The 18200-nt window shown below is 41.6% G+C and overlaps 1 protein-coding gene across 2 annotated transcripts in view; it reads right to left on the reverse strand.

Annotated features, from left to right (window-relative positions):
• Window positions 1-18200, reverse strand: part of LOC146611285 (uncharacterized) — a 49344-nt gene that overhangs the window by 26296 nt on the left and 4848 nt on the right. For both annotated transcript variants that reach the window (XM_085345269.1, XM_085345268.1), the window contains exons 7-10: window positions 17466-18048; window positions 17007-17169; window positions 7305-7416; window positions 4759-4849 (exon numbers count right to left, since the gene is read on the reverse strand). In XM_085345269.1, the coding sequence (XP_085201395.1) occupies window positions 4759-4849; window positions 7305-7416; window positions 17007-17169; window positions 17466-18048 (949 nt within the window). The remainder of the gene's footprint in view (window positions 1-4758; window positions 4850-7304; window positions 7417-17006; window positions 17170-17465; window positions 18049-18200) is intronic.

Below are 18200 nucleotides of genomic sequence, written 5' to 3' on the forward strand. Positions count from 1 at the left end.
CCTTCATGTTTCCTGTTTTATTTTGAAAGAGTCTGGTAATGTATTTAGTTTCACTTCCCGTCCCCTCATTAGGTTCATGTGTGTCAGCTGTTTCCCCTCATGTGTTTCCACTTCCCTAATCATCCACGTGGGTCTTTAGTCTCTCTGTTTCATTCAGTCTGTGTTGAATTGTCTGTTTCCTCCCACCACGTTACCTCAAGTTCCATGTATGTCATGGTTCTGCTCAGGTTGTGTTCATGTTTCATGTACTTGTTGTTCATAGTTTTTTCGCACATTCCTGGGTTGAATCATGTTCATGTGTATCACCATAGTTATCACAGTTCAGTCACGATTATCATAGTTTAATTTTCCCAGGATAGTTTTTAGGTTAGTTTACGCCCTGTTGCCTTTGCTTTATTTTGTATTCATGTTTTATCAGCCAAAATAAATGGCTCGCCTTTTGTTTAAGTTTAGTGTGTCTTCTCATCTGTGTCCGCACCCGGGTCCTCCACACACACCCCACACAGTCTGCCCCGCAAACCGTGACATACCCCTAATATTAATGTTTTAATGGTGTAGTGGTTAACGCATCAAGGGTTTGAGATTGGAAAGAGAAACAAGCTCAGCTTCATAAGCTGGCTTACTTCTTGTGCCAGTCCCAAAGCGGAATAAATGTGAAGATAGTATCAAGAAGGGTATAAACTCAAACTGCAGATCCATCCACTGTGGCAACAACTTAATAAATAAGGAAGCAACCAAAAGTACCTTATTTACATTTGATAAAGTTTCATCAAAAACAGTTTTTCTCCCACGGAACTTTTTATTTTGCCGTTAACACAAGAGCTCATTTGTTATTTATTAAAAAAAATAATCTAATTTATCATTTTATCAAGGTGATTCCAACTTCCAGGTTACTGTACAAAAATACGTCATCTCTGCGGCAGCCTATTTCTGCTGTTTAAAGCACCATTAGGAAATGTCAGTTAAGGGAAACGACAGAGGTCAATACATGTTTGGGAACAATGACTGCAAAGGAGCTGTGGAAGAGTCATGCTGGCACAATAGTGCTAATGCCCTCTTTTCACAGCGCAGCACTGATGAACAAACTGCTTGTGTATGAAAGAGTTTTCAGTGGGAAATCTTACACACACGCTAATCACAAAAGTCAATGCCTGAAGAAAAAGTGATGTTAGAATTGAGTTAGTTACTGGGGGGTTTGTATTGGGTTGCTTTTTTGTTTTTTGGGGGGATTGGCCACAATCGTTATGTTTGTAGAAAAATGAAACTAAACAGTTTCTGATGGGGAGAAATGTCAGCTGTTAAACACTGGGTAGAAAATTCTGCTTCAAGCAGCCTGTAGCACACGAAGTAATGCAGGGATAAAGAAAAGAATGGATTTCACTAAATACCAGTGCATTCTGAATGCAGTTGTCCTGCAGTCACTCAAGACACTGCATACTTCAAAATCCAACATACTGTTGAGCTATTCAAGAAAGGTAAGAGGAATTCCTAATTCAGTACAGAAGGACTGGCTTCAAAAGGTGCCTGTTTTATGCACCAAAATTACTGATCTGAAGTTTCTCAGATAAAATAACAGCAGTGCAAAGAGTATTCCATTTTAATGTCTGCTTGCTGCAGGGCTTGAGTTTTCTTTTCACTTCAGAAATCAACAAATTGAGCAAATTAGCTCAGGGGTTCCCAAACTGTTGCTTCCAGCTGTATCCAATAAGTAGTTTTATTGATACTCCGTAAACAGAGAATAATTAAACAGTTGCTTGAAGGTTCCAACATAATGTTCAGTTTCAAAATACAATAAAGCACCAGAAGACCACACATGTTGTAAAGTGTGTACAAGGTGTGGTGCAAAAGCATAAATACTGACTATCACATGTCTTGCATAGAAAACATATTCAAATTGTGTTAGGATGGCACGGTACTTTAGATTGGTTTGGCTCACAGAAAGAAGGTGCTGGGGCCTTTCTGTGTGGCGTTTGCATGTTCTCCCTGTGTCTGGGTGGGTTCTCTATGGGTACTCTGGCCTTAGGTTAGGTTCACCTGTGATTCTGAATTGGCTAAAGGTGTGAATGCAAGAGCGAATGGTAGCTTTTCTCTCTGTGTGAACCCTGCCACAGTCTTTTGGCCTATCCAGAGTGTACCCTGTGCCCCTGTGGGATAAGCTCCACCTTCCCCATGACTCTGTATTGGATAAGCGTAAGAGATTGGATGGATGGATCGATGGATTTATGGGGTGGATGTCTGGAATGAATAAACCCCGCAGAACATTAGTTAATGGTATTTTAGTTTGAATACCTGTTAGTTGACAATAATAAATAAAACTGATTTTGTTGTTTATTTAGTAGAATCCAGCCTGTCTGCATGGAGGTTTGAGCCTTCAGAGCCTTCAGAAGTACATGAGGCTTACGAAGGTGTTGCCACTCAACCCAGGCTTGCATACGAAATCCCATTTTAAAAAAAACACACTGTCAAATATTCCTGTGTGGCAGTGTGGGCTGCTCTGGCTGTTCATCTGCTAACCCTGCTGCAACCTCGAGCCACCATATCACTGCCAACCTTGCTGGAAAGTGATAACCAGATGATGCCTGCCATGACAGCCGTGGTGTGTGACTGAGAAGGCAGGTGACTCAACAAGTTCTCGTGAGCAAAGTGCTAAATGAGCATGCATTGGATGCTGCTTTAATCGTGAGATCTGAAATTTGCTATTTAAATTCTTGTAATTGTAATTCTGGTAGGGTAGAATTCGTGCAGTGGTTAGTTAACTGTTATGTTATGCAGGAATGTTCTGGTTTTCATCCTGCTGCCCTTTTTTGTTTACAGTTTGCACGTTCTTCCGCCCGCGTGGGCGCAGTATAAAGACATTCACTGGTTTTGCGGTGATTTTAAAATCGCTGTAGGTGTAAATCTGAGTGTGAATGGTTTTCTTTCTGTCTGATTTGGTCTGTGATGAACTGGTTACCCAGTAACCAGCTGGGATAGCCAACAGCCTCCTGTATCATTCTCTAAATCAGTGCTTTAGACTATCCTAGTTCAAACTGGGTTAAACAAAAGTCGTGTTTTTCTTTGCATTTCTTTGGGAAGTGAAAAGACAAACTGCAGTAAGTTAAAAAAAAAAAAACAGCATAACCAATCCTTCTTTTTGTAACTGTAGTATGGCTGGTATTCCTACACAGAATATAAAGAACAGAGTCATCAGGTGCTGCCTGTCACGGTTGACAAGAGCACTGCTAAGGTACAGGGTACCAAGAGCATGTCTCCCAGCATGGCGGGGTCACATTAAGGTAAAGTTCACAGGAAAGGGGAGAAGGCTCAGTGAGAAATGACACTCCCACCTTCAACTTTAATGCTCAATTTCAGTGTGCTCCACAGCATGTTTCTGTGTGTGTGTGCAATAGCATCCCCTACTTGGAGGGATTGCATGCACAGAAAAACACTACAGTTTTTTCAGTGATACTTCTGAACGTTGGTACTGATGTGGTCACTGATCAGGTACTTGCTTTACTATTTCCCAACCTTGTACTACTTGAGAAGTGGACAGGATGGTAACAAAAAGTGGTGCTGGTACACCTAGCGAGTAAAGCATAAGGTATTGGTTAATTGGCATATTGGCTATTTTGTGATCTATTAGTATTAGCCACAAAGACTAATAAATTTTTAAAAGTAAAGTAAAGATGAGAGAAACATCCTTCAGATAGCAAATGTGAGAAAAATCTTTTTATGTCTCATTTGTTAATATATTGGAATATCCATTCATCCTCTTCTCCTTGTCAGGGTCGTAAGTAGGCTGGAGCATATTCCAGCTATCTTAGGGCGAGAGGCAGGGTACGCCCTGGACAGGTTGCCAGTCTTTCGCAGGGCTAACAGACATAGACAGAAAACCATTCTGGTAACCAGAGTTACCAGTTAACCTAACCCCACTAACTACATGTGTTTTGGATTGTTAGAGGAAACAAACACGAGCAGACCTGAACTCAGGACCTTCTTGCTGTGAGGCAATAGTGCTAACCATCATGCCACTATATTGGAATATCATGTTTCTAAATGACCAATTATTGGTTCCCAATTCCTAAAGTAATAAATTATAATTAGCTCAATGAAGTGGAAACTTGAAAAAAATAAACTGTTATAAACTATATTCTATTTTCAACTGTATTCCTGTTTTTGATGCAGTTGTTTGTTATCTATTTCCATTCCCTGTGAGTGGAAATTCAGTTTTAGCCATTTAACCAAAGGCAAAACAAAATCAAGAAATCCGAAATGTGTGGTTGAAACGTTGCAGCATTAGAGCAGAAAACAGAGAAAGAAATGATCCACATGTGCGAGTGTGTGTGTGTGAGGATTTCTACAAAGCAATGAAACAGGCTGCGCCTCAAAAGCAGTTTGATGACTGCAGTCTCCCCTGCCACCGAGAATGAAGAAGGCCGTCAATGAAGCACAAGCCCGTGTTTCTCATTAAATTTTAAGTGCAACTTATAAAATAAGAGTGCATTTGGTGCAGCCACAATGTCACGCTTAGTGTCAATGCAGGATGTCAAAAAACTGGTTTGTAATGAATTTAGTGGTAACATTTGTACAATTTAAAATGCAGTGTGTGTATTGATCAGCTACAAGTTAGAAGTTTATTTTATTGAACACTGATGTTTTAGGCCTGCATCTTATTGTAACCATTCCTATTGTTTTATGTTAGCGAGCTTGTATGTTATGAGCGTGTATACCTAATTTTTAATTGCATATGAAGATGATACATGTAACTAAAAATTGTACCTCCATCATGTACTGGTCCACAATATGCAGTTCAGCTACAGGTCCTTTGTAGGATTTGTACCTTTCCACATCTTCCATGGTGGGGACATACCTTAAACATAAAACAATAAATAAATAAGAAGAAAATGTTTGCTGTTCTTTTTACATACAGATGCTATTTACCTGTTAAAATAACCAATCAGATGGTTTCACAATGAACATTTCTTGCCAAACAACAGTTTTAAACATTTTTTGAGTATATCATTGTCCTGCTATTTCCCCCCTTTCTCCTCTGAGGCTTAGTTCTGAAAAGGTGATTTCATACTCTTTTGAGCTTTAATCAATCACTTGTCTGCTCTCTGTCTGTCCGGTCTAATCAAACCACACTCACATAGTCCTGACACTTCAGATTATCCGAGTCTTTTGAGTTTAATTTGTAATCAGTAATACCTAAATATATTCGTAAAACTCGATGCTTATTTAGTCATTAATATTCATCTGGTGGATAAATACGGAGCCCGTTTAGAGGGCTGTAATAGTCTGGGTCCTTCAATTTTATGTGAATTTGCCAATCAGTCTTTTCTTTCCTACGTGGTTGGAAAATAAGTTCCAGCTGATTTGGGAGACTTGCTTCAACATCCTTTAATCAATTTTACACATTTTTCTCACCTACATTCATATCACGTACATTCCTTTACAAAATTTGATGTTTGATTTGTTTGCTTTTTATGTGCCTTTTGTCTTTTAGTCATAATGTGTTCAGGGGCTGAAGATAAAAGATAAGCTATGTGGTTAAATCTGACAGGCAAGTGTAATTAATGAAGATTAAGTCACTTTATTTAGTAATTTGTCATTGTCCAAGGTCAATAAATGTTCAGAAATGGACTTTTCTGGCCACCGACAGCAATCAGCAATTATATATAAACTGAACAAAGGCAGATTTTTTTTCTAAGTTGATATGGTGCTGTCAACAAATACACCCTAATATCTTCCACACGTGGAGCTACAATATGTCCACCTGATGCATATATAGTTCCCAGTGCAAGCATTAGGTAAGAGTGGTGACAGTACATCACACAAATAACAGAGTTTATAGTTTTCTAATTAAAAATGAAAAAAAAAATCATAGAACATGGAAAAAAAAACAACTTAAAATCAAGAATGAAGAAAACCTTGGCAACAATCAAAAGCAGAAATTTTCATTCCAGAACTGATATCTTTTTCTGTGCCACGGTGAATATTTTATTGCCAAGGGGGAAAAGCGCCCATCCTCAAACAGTATGCTGTATGTGGAGCTATGAATTTATTTTCTACTGGTTAACAACACTGTGTCAGCTATACATATTTACAGTCTTTTGTTTTTATTTTGATAGAGATATTTTTTAGTATGGCCCGTGTGTGAAATTTAGAGCGACATTTGACTAAGAATAGTAGTACTGTATGAACCTGAGAATTATTTCAACTTATTAATCTTTAAAAAAGAGTAAAGAGTTGAATATGACGTGTCGCCATGTCAAAAAGGTAAAAACACATCAAGTGCAGCTATCTCTAATATCAGTCGTTGTTTAAGCATCAGAAAAAGACGCATACATTTAGACCTTTAGACTGACTTTAAAATTTTATGTTACATTTCCTTTTTTTGTCATATGTACTTCTCCCTTTTGATCTTTGTTCAGGTATGTCATCACATGTTTTCTTGCTTGGCCCCATGAAGCGATGCCATTAGACTGACTTCTAGTAGCCAAGGGAAAGGCGAGTGATTAAAAGCCAAGTAACGCTGATGGTCCTCGTGAGCTTCTATAAAGCAGCGAGACGTTGATAGGAAGAGCCATTTATTCACTTGCACTGAATTTGAACCTCTCTCTCGTCTTAAACTGGGCTTCCTACTTCTGTCATTCCTGTGAGTTGTGACCTCAAACCATAGACATTCGCCTTTTCACGAGTCAGCCTATGTGCCACCGGAGTAGCACCGGTCATCAATATTGCAGCACCTGTTGGGAGTGGTTCTTTCAAGATTGTATTCCTCAGGACGACGCCACCACGCATTAAAATATATATTATGTTTTCACAGAATATATAAAACCGTCCCCACAGTACATTAGATCAGTTTTGCCTTCCAGGACGTCAGCACACAGAGTCACTAAGTAAACTGCAGGTAAGAATCAGGAAGCATTTTACCCACTTGCTGTGTTTTATTCCTGAGGGCATGTCAATAGTTTCCATCTCTGCAAATAACCCGAGATAAAACTTTTATTAGTGAGCTGCTCTAGTAAAAGGTTCTGGCATCTGCTCTTTAGTATTAAAACACAGTGAATACTGCTGTGTTTCTTCCTCACATGAATTGGCAGCGGTTTCCCCTGTTTCACATTGTCCTGGCAGTAACATGGACCCACATCCCCGTTGATGATTTGTTTAGCATCTAGTTTCCAAAGGCTTTACCTCTGCCAATGAAAACACACATCAACCGCCCACGGACTTGGGCACAAAAAGATGTTCACCTCTCAGCTTCAGTTGTGACACTATAAGGAGTGAATACAAATCAGCGTTTTTTTGGCACCAAGTCATACCTCCTCAGAGAGGTGATGTGCTCATCAGACAGGCCTCCATCTTTCTCATTAATGATGAACAGTTTGTCCTTCAGCTCTCCCGGTTGCACCGGAAAACTTTTGAGAAAAATGTCTAGGAGAACAATAGATTAGAAAAAGTCAACACACTCAATGGTACATGAAAGCTTTTCTCTTGACAGATAGTCCTCTTATCTTGCGATGAAATGACTCAAAAAGCATTCTGAAGACAAAGGGTCCTTTGCTTAATTACTTTCTTCCAAATGCCTAAGGGAAATGAACAAATTTGCATTCTATCAAGTCAAAGCTGATGTGATTTTTTTTTTTATAGGAAATGCCTCTGCATAATTCAGTAGCTGTGAGAAGACTTCATTATGAGCATCAGCGTTTAGACATGTATGTAATATGAACAGTGAATTCTATAAAATACACTCACTTAAGCCAGTCTGACACACGGGCTCTGATTTGGCAATTTTAATTTAATATGTTATGAGGCTAAGTAACAGAAATCCTCGACTCTGAATGCTGATCATGTTGTTTAAGACATGTTGACTGAATAGTTTGATCGTCTGTTCACACATTTGCTCTCAACGGTAGAAAAGATCGGGTGGACTGTCCCGGGCTCTGTGGGGCCGGGCGGTGCTGCTGCACTGGGCCCCGGTCTGGATGGGCCTGGGCCCCCTTTCCCTGGCGGGTCGCGGAGAATGGGGGTGCCTACTGGGGTCAGCGGGGGAGCTGGGTCACTTGCCCCTCCCTTCCTTCCCTCCCCATCTCCAGCTGCCTCCCTCTTCCCGCTCCACCACAACCACCCACACATGCAGGGCCTTGGAGTAGGGGTGTGTCACCAGGGTGCAGAGGAGGCTACCCCCCGTCCCCTTCCGGCTGCCTCTGCCTCAATTTTATCCCACAACTTAGACATTCACATTAATCACACTCTCATTACACATACATATAGGATCTTGGGGGTGGGCACGATACACGGAATCCAAATTACCATCAGGGTGTACACCTCACCCCCAGCGTCGTTGCCCACCTCTCAATTTTAAATACACGTAGACATTGAGGGCTAGCAGGAGGGACTATGCGCTTACCTGCTGCTCTCTGGCAGGTAGCTCCATGCCCTCCTGGGTTTTAAATGCACACATGCATCAACACTACAATGAGCGGGTGGAGGGAGGTTTGGAGTCTTCTCTCACCCCCGTTCTCTGCGGCCTGCTGGAGCGGGGGGGCTAGGAGGAGTTGGCCGTCCGACTGCGGTCTGGAGTGTGGGGCCTCCCTGCTGCTGCGGAGTCGGGGCGGTACGTTGGTGGTTCTTTGTGTCTGAGGATGGGCGTCCAGGTACACACCGGCTCACTCCTTGGCGGCCGCTTATCGGGGCCTGGAGCCTGGGGCTCGCTCGGGCCACTTCGGAGGTGGGGTGCCCCCGGCCTCTCGGCCTGGGGCTCAGTCACTCAGGCACAGCTGGCTGCCGGCGGAGCTCACGGACGCGTCATTGCAACTCCCCCTGGCTTCTGCTCCGCGGCTGCTGAGTGAGCCCTCATCTGGGACTCTCCTCAGCTCTTTCTGGGACAGTGGCGCGGCTGCCCCTCTGTTGGTCTTCCTTGGTCTCTTGTGTTCTGGGGGCCTCTGGATGTCTGGAGTTTTGATCTCCTCCATACCTGCTTCATGCCCTGGAGGACGGGTCTGTGGCCCCCCCCACACCCTCTAGCAGATCATTACATGAAGGAACCTTTTAAAAACAAGCGCATCCATGCTCACAGGTGTACACACGGGTGATCACACCCACAAACTACACCCTTTTTGGCTCCTACCTCAAAGCACACTGTGTTCTGTTGATCTTATGTGCTGCACAATAATGTTTAATATTTAGTATTTACTGTCATATTCCCATATATCATTGTGATGTTGTTTATTCTATTACTCTTGTTCTCTTCTGCTTGTTCTCTTTTTTCTTTCTCAACAGGTGATCCAGGTGATCGATATATGCATTTTTTTTCTTTTTTTTCTCTGCCCGTTCTGTTGGTTTTTGTTTTTTGCCCTTCTCCCCCGTCCCTCTTCTCAGCTGTTTCTCTTTCCCTCTTTCTTTCTCCCCTTCTTTCCCCCAGTCAAGTCTGTCCCATATTCAGCAAGTGAAAATAAAATAAACAATAAAAGGTGAATCAAATGGACCATAACGGCAAGGCTGGGATGGTCAATTTGGTAAAGTAAATCCGTTGGGCATCTTTCTTTGCCTTTAGACAATAATTCTGATGGCAAAAGAGCCAAACGGGACAGGCAAAAAAAAAAAAAAAAAAAGATCGATACCACTCTCATGTTTGGCTGCTGGTATATGAAACTGCAACAGCAGTTTATCTTTAGAATAATGACTTGTTCTAAAATGTGCACACACGTCTACCTCTAACATTCACTTAATAGTGGATTGTATTTTGTTCTTTTAATATGTCTATCCATCTATCTTCTTCCGCTTATCTGGGGCCGGTTCGTGGGGGCAGCAGCCTAAACAGAGAAGCCCAGACCTTCCTCTCCCCAGCCACCTCATCCAGCTTGTCCAGGGGAACACCAAGGCGTTCCCAGGCCAGCCGAGAGATATAATCTCTCCAGCATGTCCTGGGTCTGCCCCAGGGCCTCCTTCTGATGGGACATGCCCGGAACACCTCATCCAGGAGGCACCCAAGAGGCATCCTTGTCAGATGCGCGAACCCCCTCAACTGGCTCCTTTTGATGTGAAGGAGCAGCATATCTCTAAGGGAGACGCCAACCACCCTTTGGAGGAAGCTCATTTCCGCCACTTGTATCTGCGATCTTGTTGTTTCGGTCGCTACCCACAGCTCGTGACCATAGGTCCCTCACCTAGGGACGTAGATTGACCAGTAAATTGAGAGCTTTGCTTTTACACTCAGCTCTCTCTTCACCACAACACACCGGTACAGCGTCCGCATCACTGTGGCCGCTGCACCAATCCGTCTGTCGATCTCCCTCTCCCTTCTTCTGTCACTAATGAACACGACCCCGAGATACTTAAACTCTTCCAATCAGGGCAAGAACTCGTCCCTGACCCGGAGTGGGCACTCCACTCTTTTCTGGCTGAGGACCATTGCCTCAGATTTGGAGGCGCTGATTCTCATTCCCACAGCTTCACTCAGCTGTGAACCGTTTCAAGGCGAGCTGGAGGCCATCACCCAATGAAGCTAACAAAACCACATCATTCATGAAAAGCAGAAATGAGATTCTGAGACCATCCAAGTGAAAGTCTTCCACCACTTGGCTACACCTAGAAATTCTGTCCATAAAATTAGGAACAGAATCGGTGACAAAGGGCAGCCCTGGCGGAGCCCATGACCCACCAGGAACGAGTCCGACTTATTGCCGGCTATGCGGACCAAGCTCTTGCAACGGTTGTATAAGGATTTAATGGCCCGTAGCAATGGGCCAGACACCCCATACTCCCGGAGCACCCCCCACAGGACCCCCCGAGGGACATGGTCGAATGCCCTCTCCAAGTCCACAAAACAATGTTTAAAAAATAACAAATTAAAGCAATAATTGAAAAGTTGAAAAGCCTCCCTTGTTATGCTTGTAGAGAGCTAGGCTAGCTCTTCAACTGCCTCCAGCATGTAGCCAGTCGTAGGATAAGCTAGACCGCTGCTTGCAGGCATACGATGCAACTAGTGTCAATCTTATGTAACTCTAAACAACTGTCCATAAAAAGGGTGACTTTCAACATTTGCAGTCCGAAGTAGTAGTTGAACTGCTGAATCCAAACCATCAAACTGATTAAAAATGGGCTCATCATGTTAAATGAGGAGCACTGAGGTACAAAGCTGTAATCATCACGTCTCTAAATCCTTGACATTAAAGACTTGAGACAGTAATTCCCTTACCAGGACCAACAGAGGACGAATCATAACATCAAACATCCAAAACAATTTTGAAGAACTACTAGTCTCCTCGTGAGTAAGGGTTAGGCTGTCTCATCTAGCCTGAAACACACACACACACACACACACACACACACACACAAGTGCAAATTAAGCCCTTTGTTGGCTGGCACTCAGACAAACTGGGCAACGCCCTGGCAAATTAGAGTATGGAGATGGAGAGTGTTTCCCATCGGGTGCATGAAGCCACAGGTGTACTTTTAATTAGGAGTGCGACATTTTCAGTCATTAAATAGGCAGCATGCAGTGGGGCTCTCAAGGTGAATAACCATATGAGTCGGACACACAATCTAAACAGAACTGCACTTTGATCATACAAATCCGCAATGGATCTCATCTAATTATGGAACTGTATAGCTCTATCACATTAATTCAGTACAATTTTGAGGTACTTTGAGTATCTCCATTTAATGCTACTTTCTGCTTCTACGCCATTTCATATGGCACTTTTTACTCCTCTTCTGTTATCTGACCAGGTATCTGGTAGCTTTATTGTTTATAGTTAATATTATTTTTTAACAAATATTCACTTGAAGCAAAATGTGCGCATAACAAAGCAGTTTCACATTATTTTCACCATTCAGCCAACAATCCCTCAAGTCAATGGATTCAGTTCAGTTCAGCTTTATTTATATAGTACCAAATCACAACAATAGTCACCTCAAGGGGGTTTATAGTGTAAGGAAAATAACCTGCTATAATACAGTGGCAACTCCTTGTGAGCAAGAGATAGTGGGAAGGAAGAACTCCTTCTTAACAGGAAGGAGGTGGTCACTTGCCGCAAGACACACAGACACACTGTGGAAGAGAGCCATTTACTAACAACTAACAATTGAATGCAGAGTGGTACACAAACACATTGCAGCAAGAATAAGGGAGGACTCTGAGTCACCTGATCTAGACCTGAAAGCTTTAAGGCTAGAGAGGGTGTCTGTCTCCCAAAACCAAACTGGGAGCTGGTTCCACAGAGCAGAGGCCTGAAAGCTGAAGGCTCCTGATTCAGCCCAAATCAGTGCTTAGACTAGGAGCAACTGGGCAACACACTACAAAGAGTCTTTTGAAAGAGTTTTCAAAAGAATGCAAAAAAAATCAATATGAGCTGCAATCTTGCTGTGAAGGGTCTACTGAATTTCTGTAGAGTACTTAAATGCAGTGCACAAGTACACAGATCAATGCAGCATTGTTCTATGCACGCTTGATGCAGCTGATGTTCCGGCTTGCCCATAAGGATCATGCTGATTACCATATTAAACCCCTCAAAAACACAAAACAATAGTAACACAACTGCTCAAGCTGTCTAGTTCCATCTGCCTCAGTGCGTAACTGCACTGTTTTTAAAGACACTGTGGATACAGTAAGGGAGCCAATGTATGTCTGATGCTAATTATCACTTCTGGGTTTGTTAATTAATTATTGATCACATATCTGTGATGTTATTATATTGAGGTGGAGTCTCACTGTCTACTGAGGTGAGGTGTTCCTGGCTTTGTAAAAAGAAAGTGAGACTTTGCATGCACACTGGCTCCCAGTTTAATGGGATCAGATGAATAAATAGTGTGGCGAAAAATGAGATATGAGACGAATAAACAGCATGAATTTAGGCAGGTGATAAGCATGCAAACAAGAGCGGGAGGGGCATGTCGCTTATGTGTGCATGTGTGTCGGGGGCGGCAGGGACGGGTGCTATGGGATAGAGAGGGACAGAAGGAAAGAGGAGTCTGATTCCCAAATTATTCCGTTTTATGTATCTGGGTGGAGATCATGTGTTTTTAAACAGGCAGAAATCACCTCTGGACTAAGTCTGTTCTAAATTACAAAAACAAAACTCAGTGTTTAAAATTTGCCTCAAAGTCAGATACAAAATGCAGCAGTGCAGCAAAGGTAATTAACCATTACTTCTCAAGATGCTCTTTCTTCGGTATTAGCATTTTATGTTACTCATATATCACTGCAGTTCAGATGTTAGGCTTACACAATACAATAATTTAAATGCATTGATATAGATCCAAAGTGTCAAATTTGGCTCCACCGTGGCCCACTGCGACCATAAAATACTATTTACAGATGAGCCACAACATCCAGTGTTGTGAGATGAAGCCAAAGCCAAGTCATAAAACTGAAACCAAAGTTACAGCACAAAAAATGATGTTTTGCAGTTACATAAACACGTTTATTCTTACATTTCATTTACCAAATAAAAATTGGTGATTTTTTTTAAGTCACCCTTTAGAATTTTATAAAGGTTAAAATTTTGCACAATCAGCAACTAAATGCATTTAGCCCAGATGACCTGCTGAAGTTCAAACTGAGCTTCAGAGTGGGGATAAAAGGTGATTTAAGTGACTTTAAATATGGCATAGCTGTTGGAGAATGGTCTGAAAAGCAGGAAATGTCCAGTGAGCAGCAGTTATCAAGGAGAAAATACCTTGTTCCTGCTAGAGGTCAGAGGAAAATGGCCAGAGTGCTTTGAGCTGTTAAAAAGGCAACAGTAACTAAAATAACCACTCGGTACAACATAAATATGCAGAAGAGCATCCTTGAACAAACAACACGTCGAACCTTGAAGCAGATGGGCTACAACAGCACAAGACCACACCAGTCAGCTAAGAACAGGGAACAGAGGTTACAGCTAACATAGACTCACCTAAACCGGACAAAATAAGATGCCTGGGAAGGTTTGAATTTTGTGTAAACGGCAGGAAATCTTGGATCCATTGACTTAAGCATGCAGACTGAAGCAGTCAGGGATCGAACCACCAACCTTCCAATTACTAGATTATAGAATCGAAAGTTAGGCTGTTAGTGGCAGTGTAATAGTGTGGGAGACATTTTCTTAGCACACTCTGGACTCTTTAGTACCAACCAAGAAATGTTTAACCACCACACTAGGAATGTTGCTGATCATGCCCATTCCTTTATGGTAACATGTACCTATCTTCCAATGTCTGCTTCCAGCAAGATGATACACGTTACCAAGCTTAGATAACATCAAACTGGTTTCTTGAGCATGGCAGTGAGTTCACTGCATTCAAATGCTGTCTACAGTTGCCAGATCTCAGTCTGATAGAGCACTTCATGATGTGATGGATCACATTATCGATGTGCAGCTGACAAACCTGCAGCCACTGTGTGATGCTATCATGTAAATATGGGCCAAAATGTCTGAGGAATGTTTCCAGCAACCTTGTCGAATCTATGCAGATCTTCAGGTAACGGGAAGTCCAACCCTAATAATGTGCATCTAATAAAGTTTCATAGTGTATTTACTGAACTGTACCTCTCAACTGTTTTTCAGGTAATTATGTGGGGCATCTCTGCTTAAACTGCACAGAAAATAGAGGGATTGATAGATCAGTGGTTATCATACTGGCTACCAGTGATGGGAATAATGGCATTAAAATAAACGACATTACATTTTTCAGTAATGGGTAATCTAACTAATTACTTTTTCTATTATTACAATGCCGTTATCTTTACACATGACTATTTTTTAGCACACAATGGGTTGAAGCTGTCTTCCTCCTACTGGGAGCTGGGGGGGGAGAACAATTGCATGAGTGCTGCTGATGAAGTGAAGTAGTCATGGTAAACCAACCAGAGGTAGACTTGGGCGAGTGTTCACATACAAACATATACAGACAGAGGCACAGTCATGGAGATCCCAGTTAATTCAAATTTAGCATTTTTTTAAGTGGAAGTCCAGACATTATTTTTCTCTCAAAGAGAGAAACGTCAAGAATCTCTATGTGAAATGGGATTTATGTCCTGGAACAAAATGCTTTTCCACATCAGCTGTAAGCAATTCGACTACTTTTGTTGCACCTCTCAATGTCAAAGCTGCAACAAAGCTGGTCACCAATAACGACGGTGTTGATGCTAGCAGGCGCAGACCAAACCCAGGTGAGGCTATCGTGAGCTCAGCAAATAACAGAAATGGAGCGACGCCATCTAACAGTCTAAGCTTGGTTTCTCTTCTCTGCAAACATCTGTAGCACAGACTGAGTTAAAAAGACTGATGCTGCCTTTGTCAACAGTCTAGTCAAATTTCTTTAAGTCTCTTATTGCCAAGATACCGGCCAAGGAGGGGTAGGCCCACCAAGCAGAAAGACTTTTTCCAAATACGTAGATACCCAGTACTTTAGTGTTTAGTGTTTGCTGTTAGTTCCTTCGACTAAAGGGCCCATTTATTTAATTATATATTCAGTTTTATAATAAACAATTGAATATGCACTTTAGTATTTTCAAGTATATTTACTAATTTATATTTTAGTATTTTACTTAAGATGGGATCAAAATTATTTTCCATATTTAAACTTTTTTTAAAGTTACTTTTCCTGGTAATTAGTTACTTTTATAATATTGTAACTCATTTGTAACAAGTTACTTTTTGGAAGAAGTAACAGGCAACTATAACTAATTACTTTTTCAAAGTAGCTTGACCAAAACTGATTAGCACTAATTAGCAGGCATCTGTGTCTATCTTACAGACAAGCTTGCTATAGTTAGCATTTCACTCTCCTCTCCATATGTGCTCACTTCTGGTGACAGTTTCAAATCAAGGCTTCACAAACCAATATGCAACATCATGAAGGCTACAGCAGTCTTTCATATAGATTCTACACTTATACATAGTTGTATTAATAACTATAATCCAGTAACAGAAAACTAAAACACACATGCACAACCACTTTTCTTTCCTGGGAATATACTTATCGCCTTTCACTTAAGTGACATTTTGAACTTTTTAATTTTTTGTATTAAAAATGACACTTTCAATAGTGGTATTAATAGGACCAAATAAATAGGAACTGAAAGGAAGATGCTTTTCCTTGTTCTTCAAATGTTTTTAAAGCTAGCAGCAAAAAGATGCATGGCCTTGAGTTGCCTTCGGGCTCTCATCTCTCAGCTCCTGCGCCTGACATAATCAAAGTTTCCTGGTCAGGGAGGAGCCCTTGATACAGTATTCTGTATCAAGGCAGGAAATCACTGCCGTTGTCGCTCAGATCCCCTATCCATATTTTATGAATATGTGAACTCTAATTATGTTGCCAGTCTGCACATTCATGCTGATTCCATTTAGCAGCCCACCACCACATCTGTATCGGTTCACGGTAACTGTGCTACTCGGAGGACCTGTGAGAGGAAGCTTCTGAAATGTTCTCCCCTGGCATGGCTCTTGAAATATACAAGCCACATACACTCAGTTAATCAAAAGTGAAAGGCCATTAGATGAGAAATAGAATATGTTCCAGTCCACAATCACTCTGCAGAGTCCATGGACAGTCATGTCACTGCTGGATTGGTGACATACTGCCCCCTGCAGACACAAATACAAATCATATATGTGCTTTGCACAAAATGTGTCTCAACTATTGTTTGAAGAGAGAATACTGGCAGCATTTTTAACCCTGAAAGAAAGTTGTCAGGTCAGCTTTCTCTTAACTGGGCATAAAAATCGAATTTATTAAAAATTCAAAGGACCTCCTGACAATAATGCTGTTTCTGCAGAGAAGCTGCTCTCTCTGTGTAGTGCTTCCCTCTGGTGGTTGTGTAAACACATGTTCTAATTTCTAATTCACTGGAGAAATAAGCTCCTTTATTTGACTTAATCCGGAAGAATGGCTTTTCATTACAGCTTGGAAATTATACTTATTATTTTGCAGAGGAAATCTAATCTTCTTCTTAAAATGCTGAAAATTATATGTTTCTGTTGGCAATATTTATGAGCAGCTTCACGTCAAAAGTCATAGACATTTATTGTACTCACTGAAGTTGTGTGCAATCTTCTGGTTCAGCATAATATGCTGGGTATTATTTGGCTCAACGACACCAAATGTCCGAAGATCTTTAACAGCAAATTGCTTGTGTAAGAGTGATGTGTCGATTTCAATCCTCCCCATGCGTTCCTGTATCCAGAACGATTTTGCAATCTGCCAACAAACAAATGAATTCAGTACTGCAACAATTTAATTTTATGAGGAAATCAATGTTAATATTACAAAAGAACAGCACTTGAAAGAAATAACTGACAGACAAAACAAAGAACAATTCGCAGCAATAATGAAGAAAAAAACAAGCTGAAACTGACCTTTCTGTTTTTGCCGAAACAATAAAACATGTCATTTAAATATGAAAGACTCACACTAATGGGAGCCTTTGTAAGTGCTATACTTGGCTCTGAAAATATGATAATTCAATGACTTGTAATGAATGGAGACAGTTTTACCTTGTCTGGGCCAATAAGATCCCAGTGGAAAACCTTGGTGCATGCTTTTTTTGAATTTAGGTTGAGGGGTAAAGGTGGAGGAGCTGGGATGCTTCGGGGGGGAGGCCCTGCCTCTTGGGCAGGAGACTCTGGGACTGCGGGAGGGGGCTGAAGGATAGCACGGAGACTGTATGGAGGGGAGGTGGGAGATGTCGGACTGGGAGAGGGCAGTGATGAGACCTGAGGTGGGATTATTTGGGGAGAATTCCTCCTGCGAGGTTTAGGAATAGGCTTTGTGTGATCAGCTGGTGGATGGGTTTGCTGAGCTGATAAATTATCTCCATCACTCAGGGGTGGATCTACATTTTTATTATCAGCTGGAGGATAAGTGATGCTGCCAGCACCGAATTCACCACTGGACTCGAGATCTGTATCGTTGTCCTCTGTGTCTTCGGTTATGCTCACTTGTCGAAAGGACTTTTGTTCCATGAACATCTTGGACTTCCTTTTCCACTCTGAACACAGTTTGTCAATAGCTTTGACCCATGCATCCCGTTCCTGTTGCACAGTCCCCAGGGCAACTGTTTCATCTGGCACCTTGAACCTGCAATAAATAAGCAAAACCTAACTAGCATTTCTTATTTAGATGACAAAAGTGTGGTAATTAACAGTCCCAGACTCCATCCATTCGCTTCCGCTTATCCTTTTAATTAATTAACAAAGCGCTTTACAATTCCATTATTCATTCACTCTCAC

The sequence above is a fragment of the Diplotaxodon limnothrissa genome, linkage group LG20 (genome assembly GCF_057381915.1).
Source record: "Diplotaxodon limnothrissa isolate DT_005_m linkage group LG20, D_limnothrissa_male_GT1.1, whole genome shotgun sequence".
Lineage (NCBI taxonomy): Eukaryota > Metazoa > Chordata > Actinopteri > Cichliformes > Cichlidae > Diplotaxodon > Diplotaxodon limnothrissa.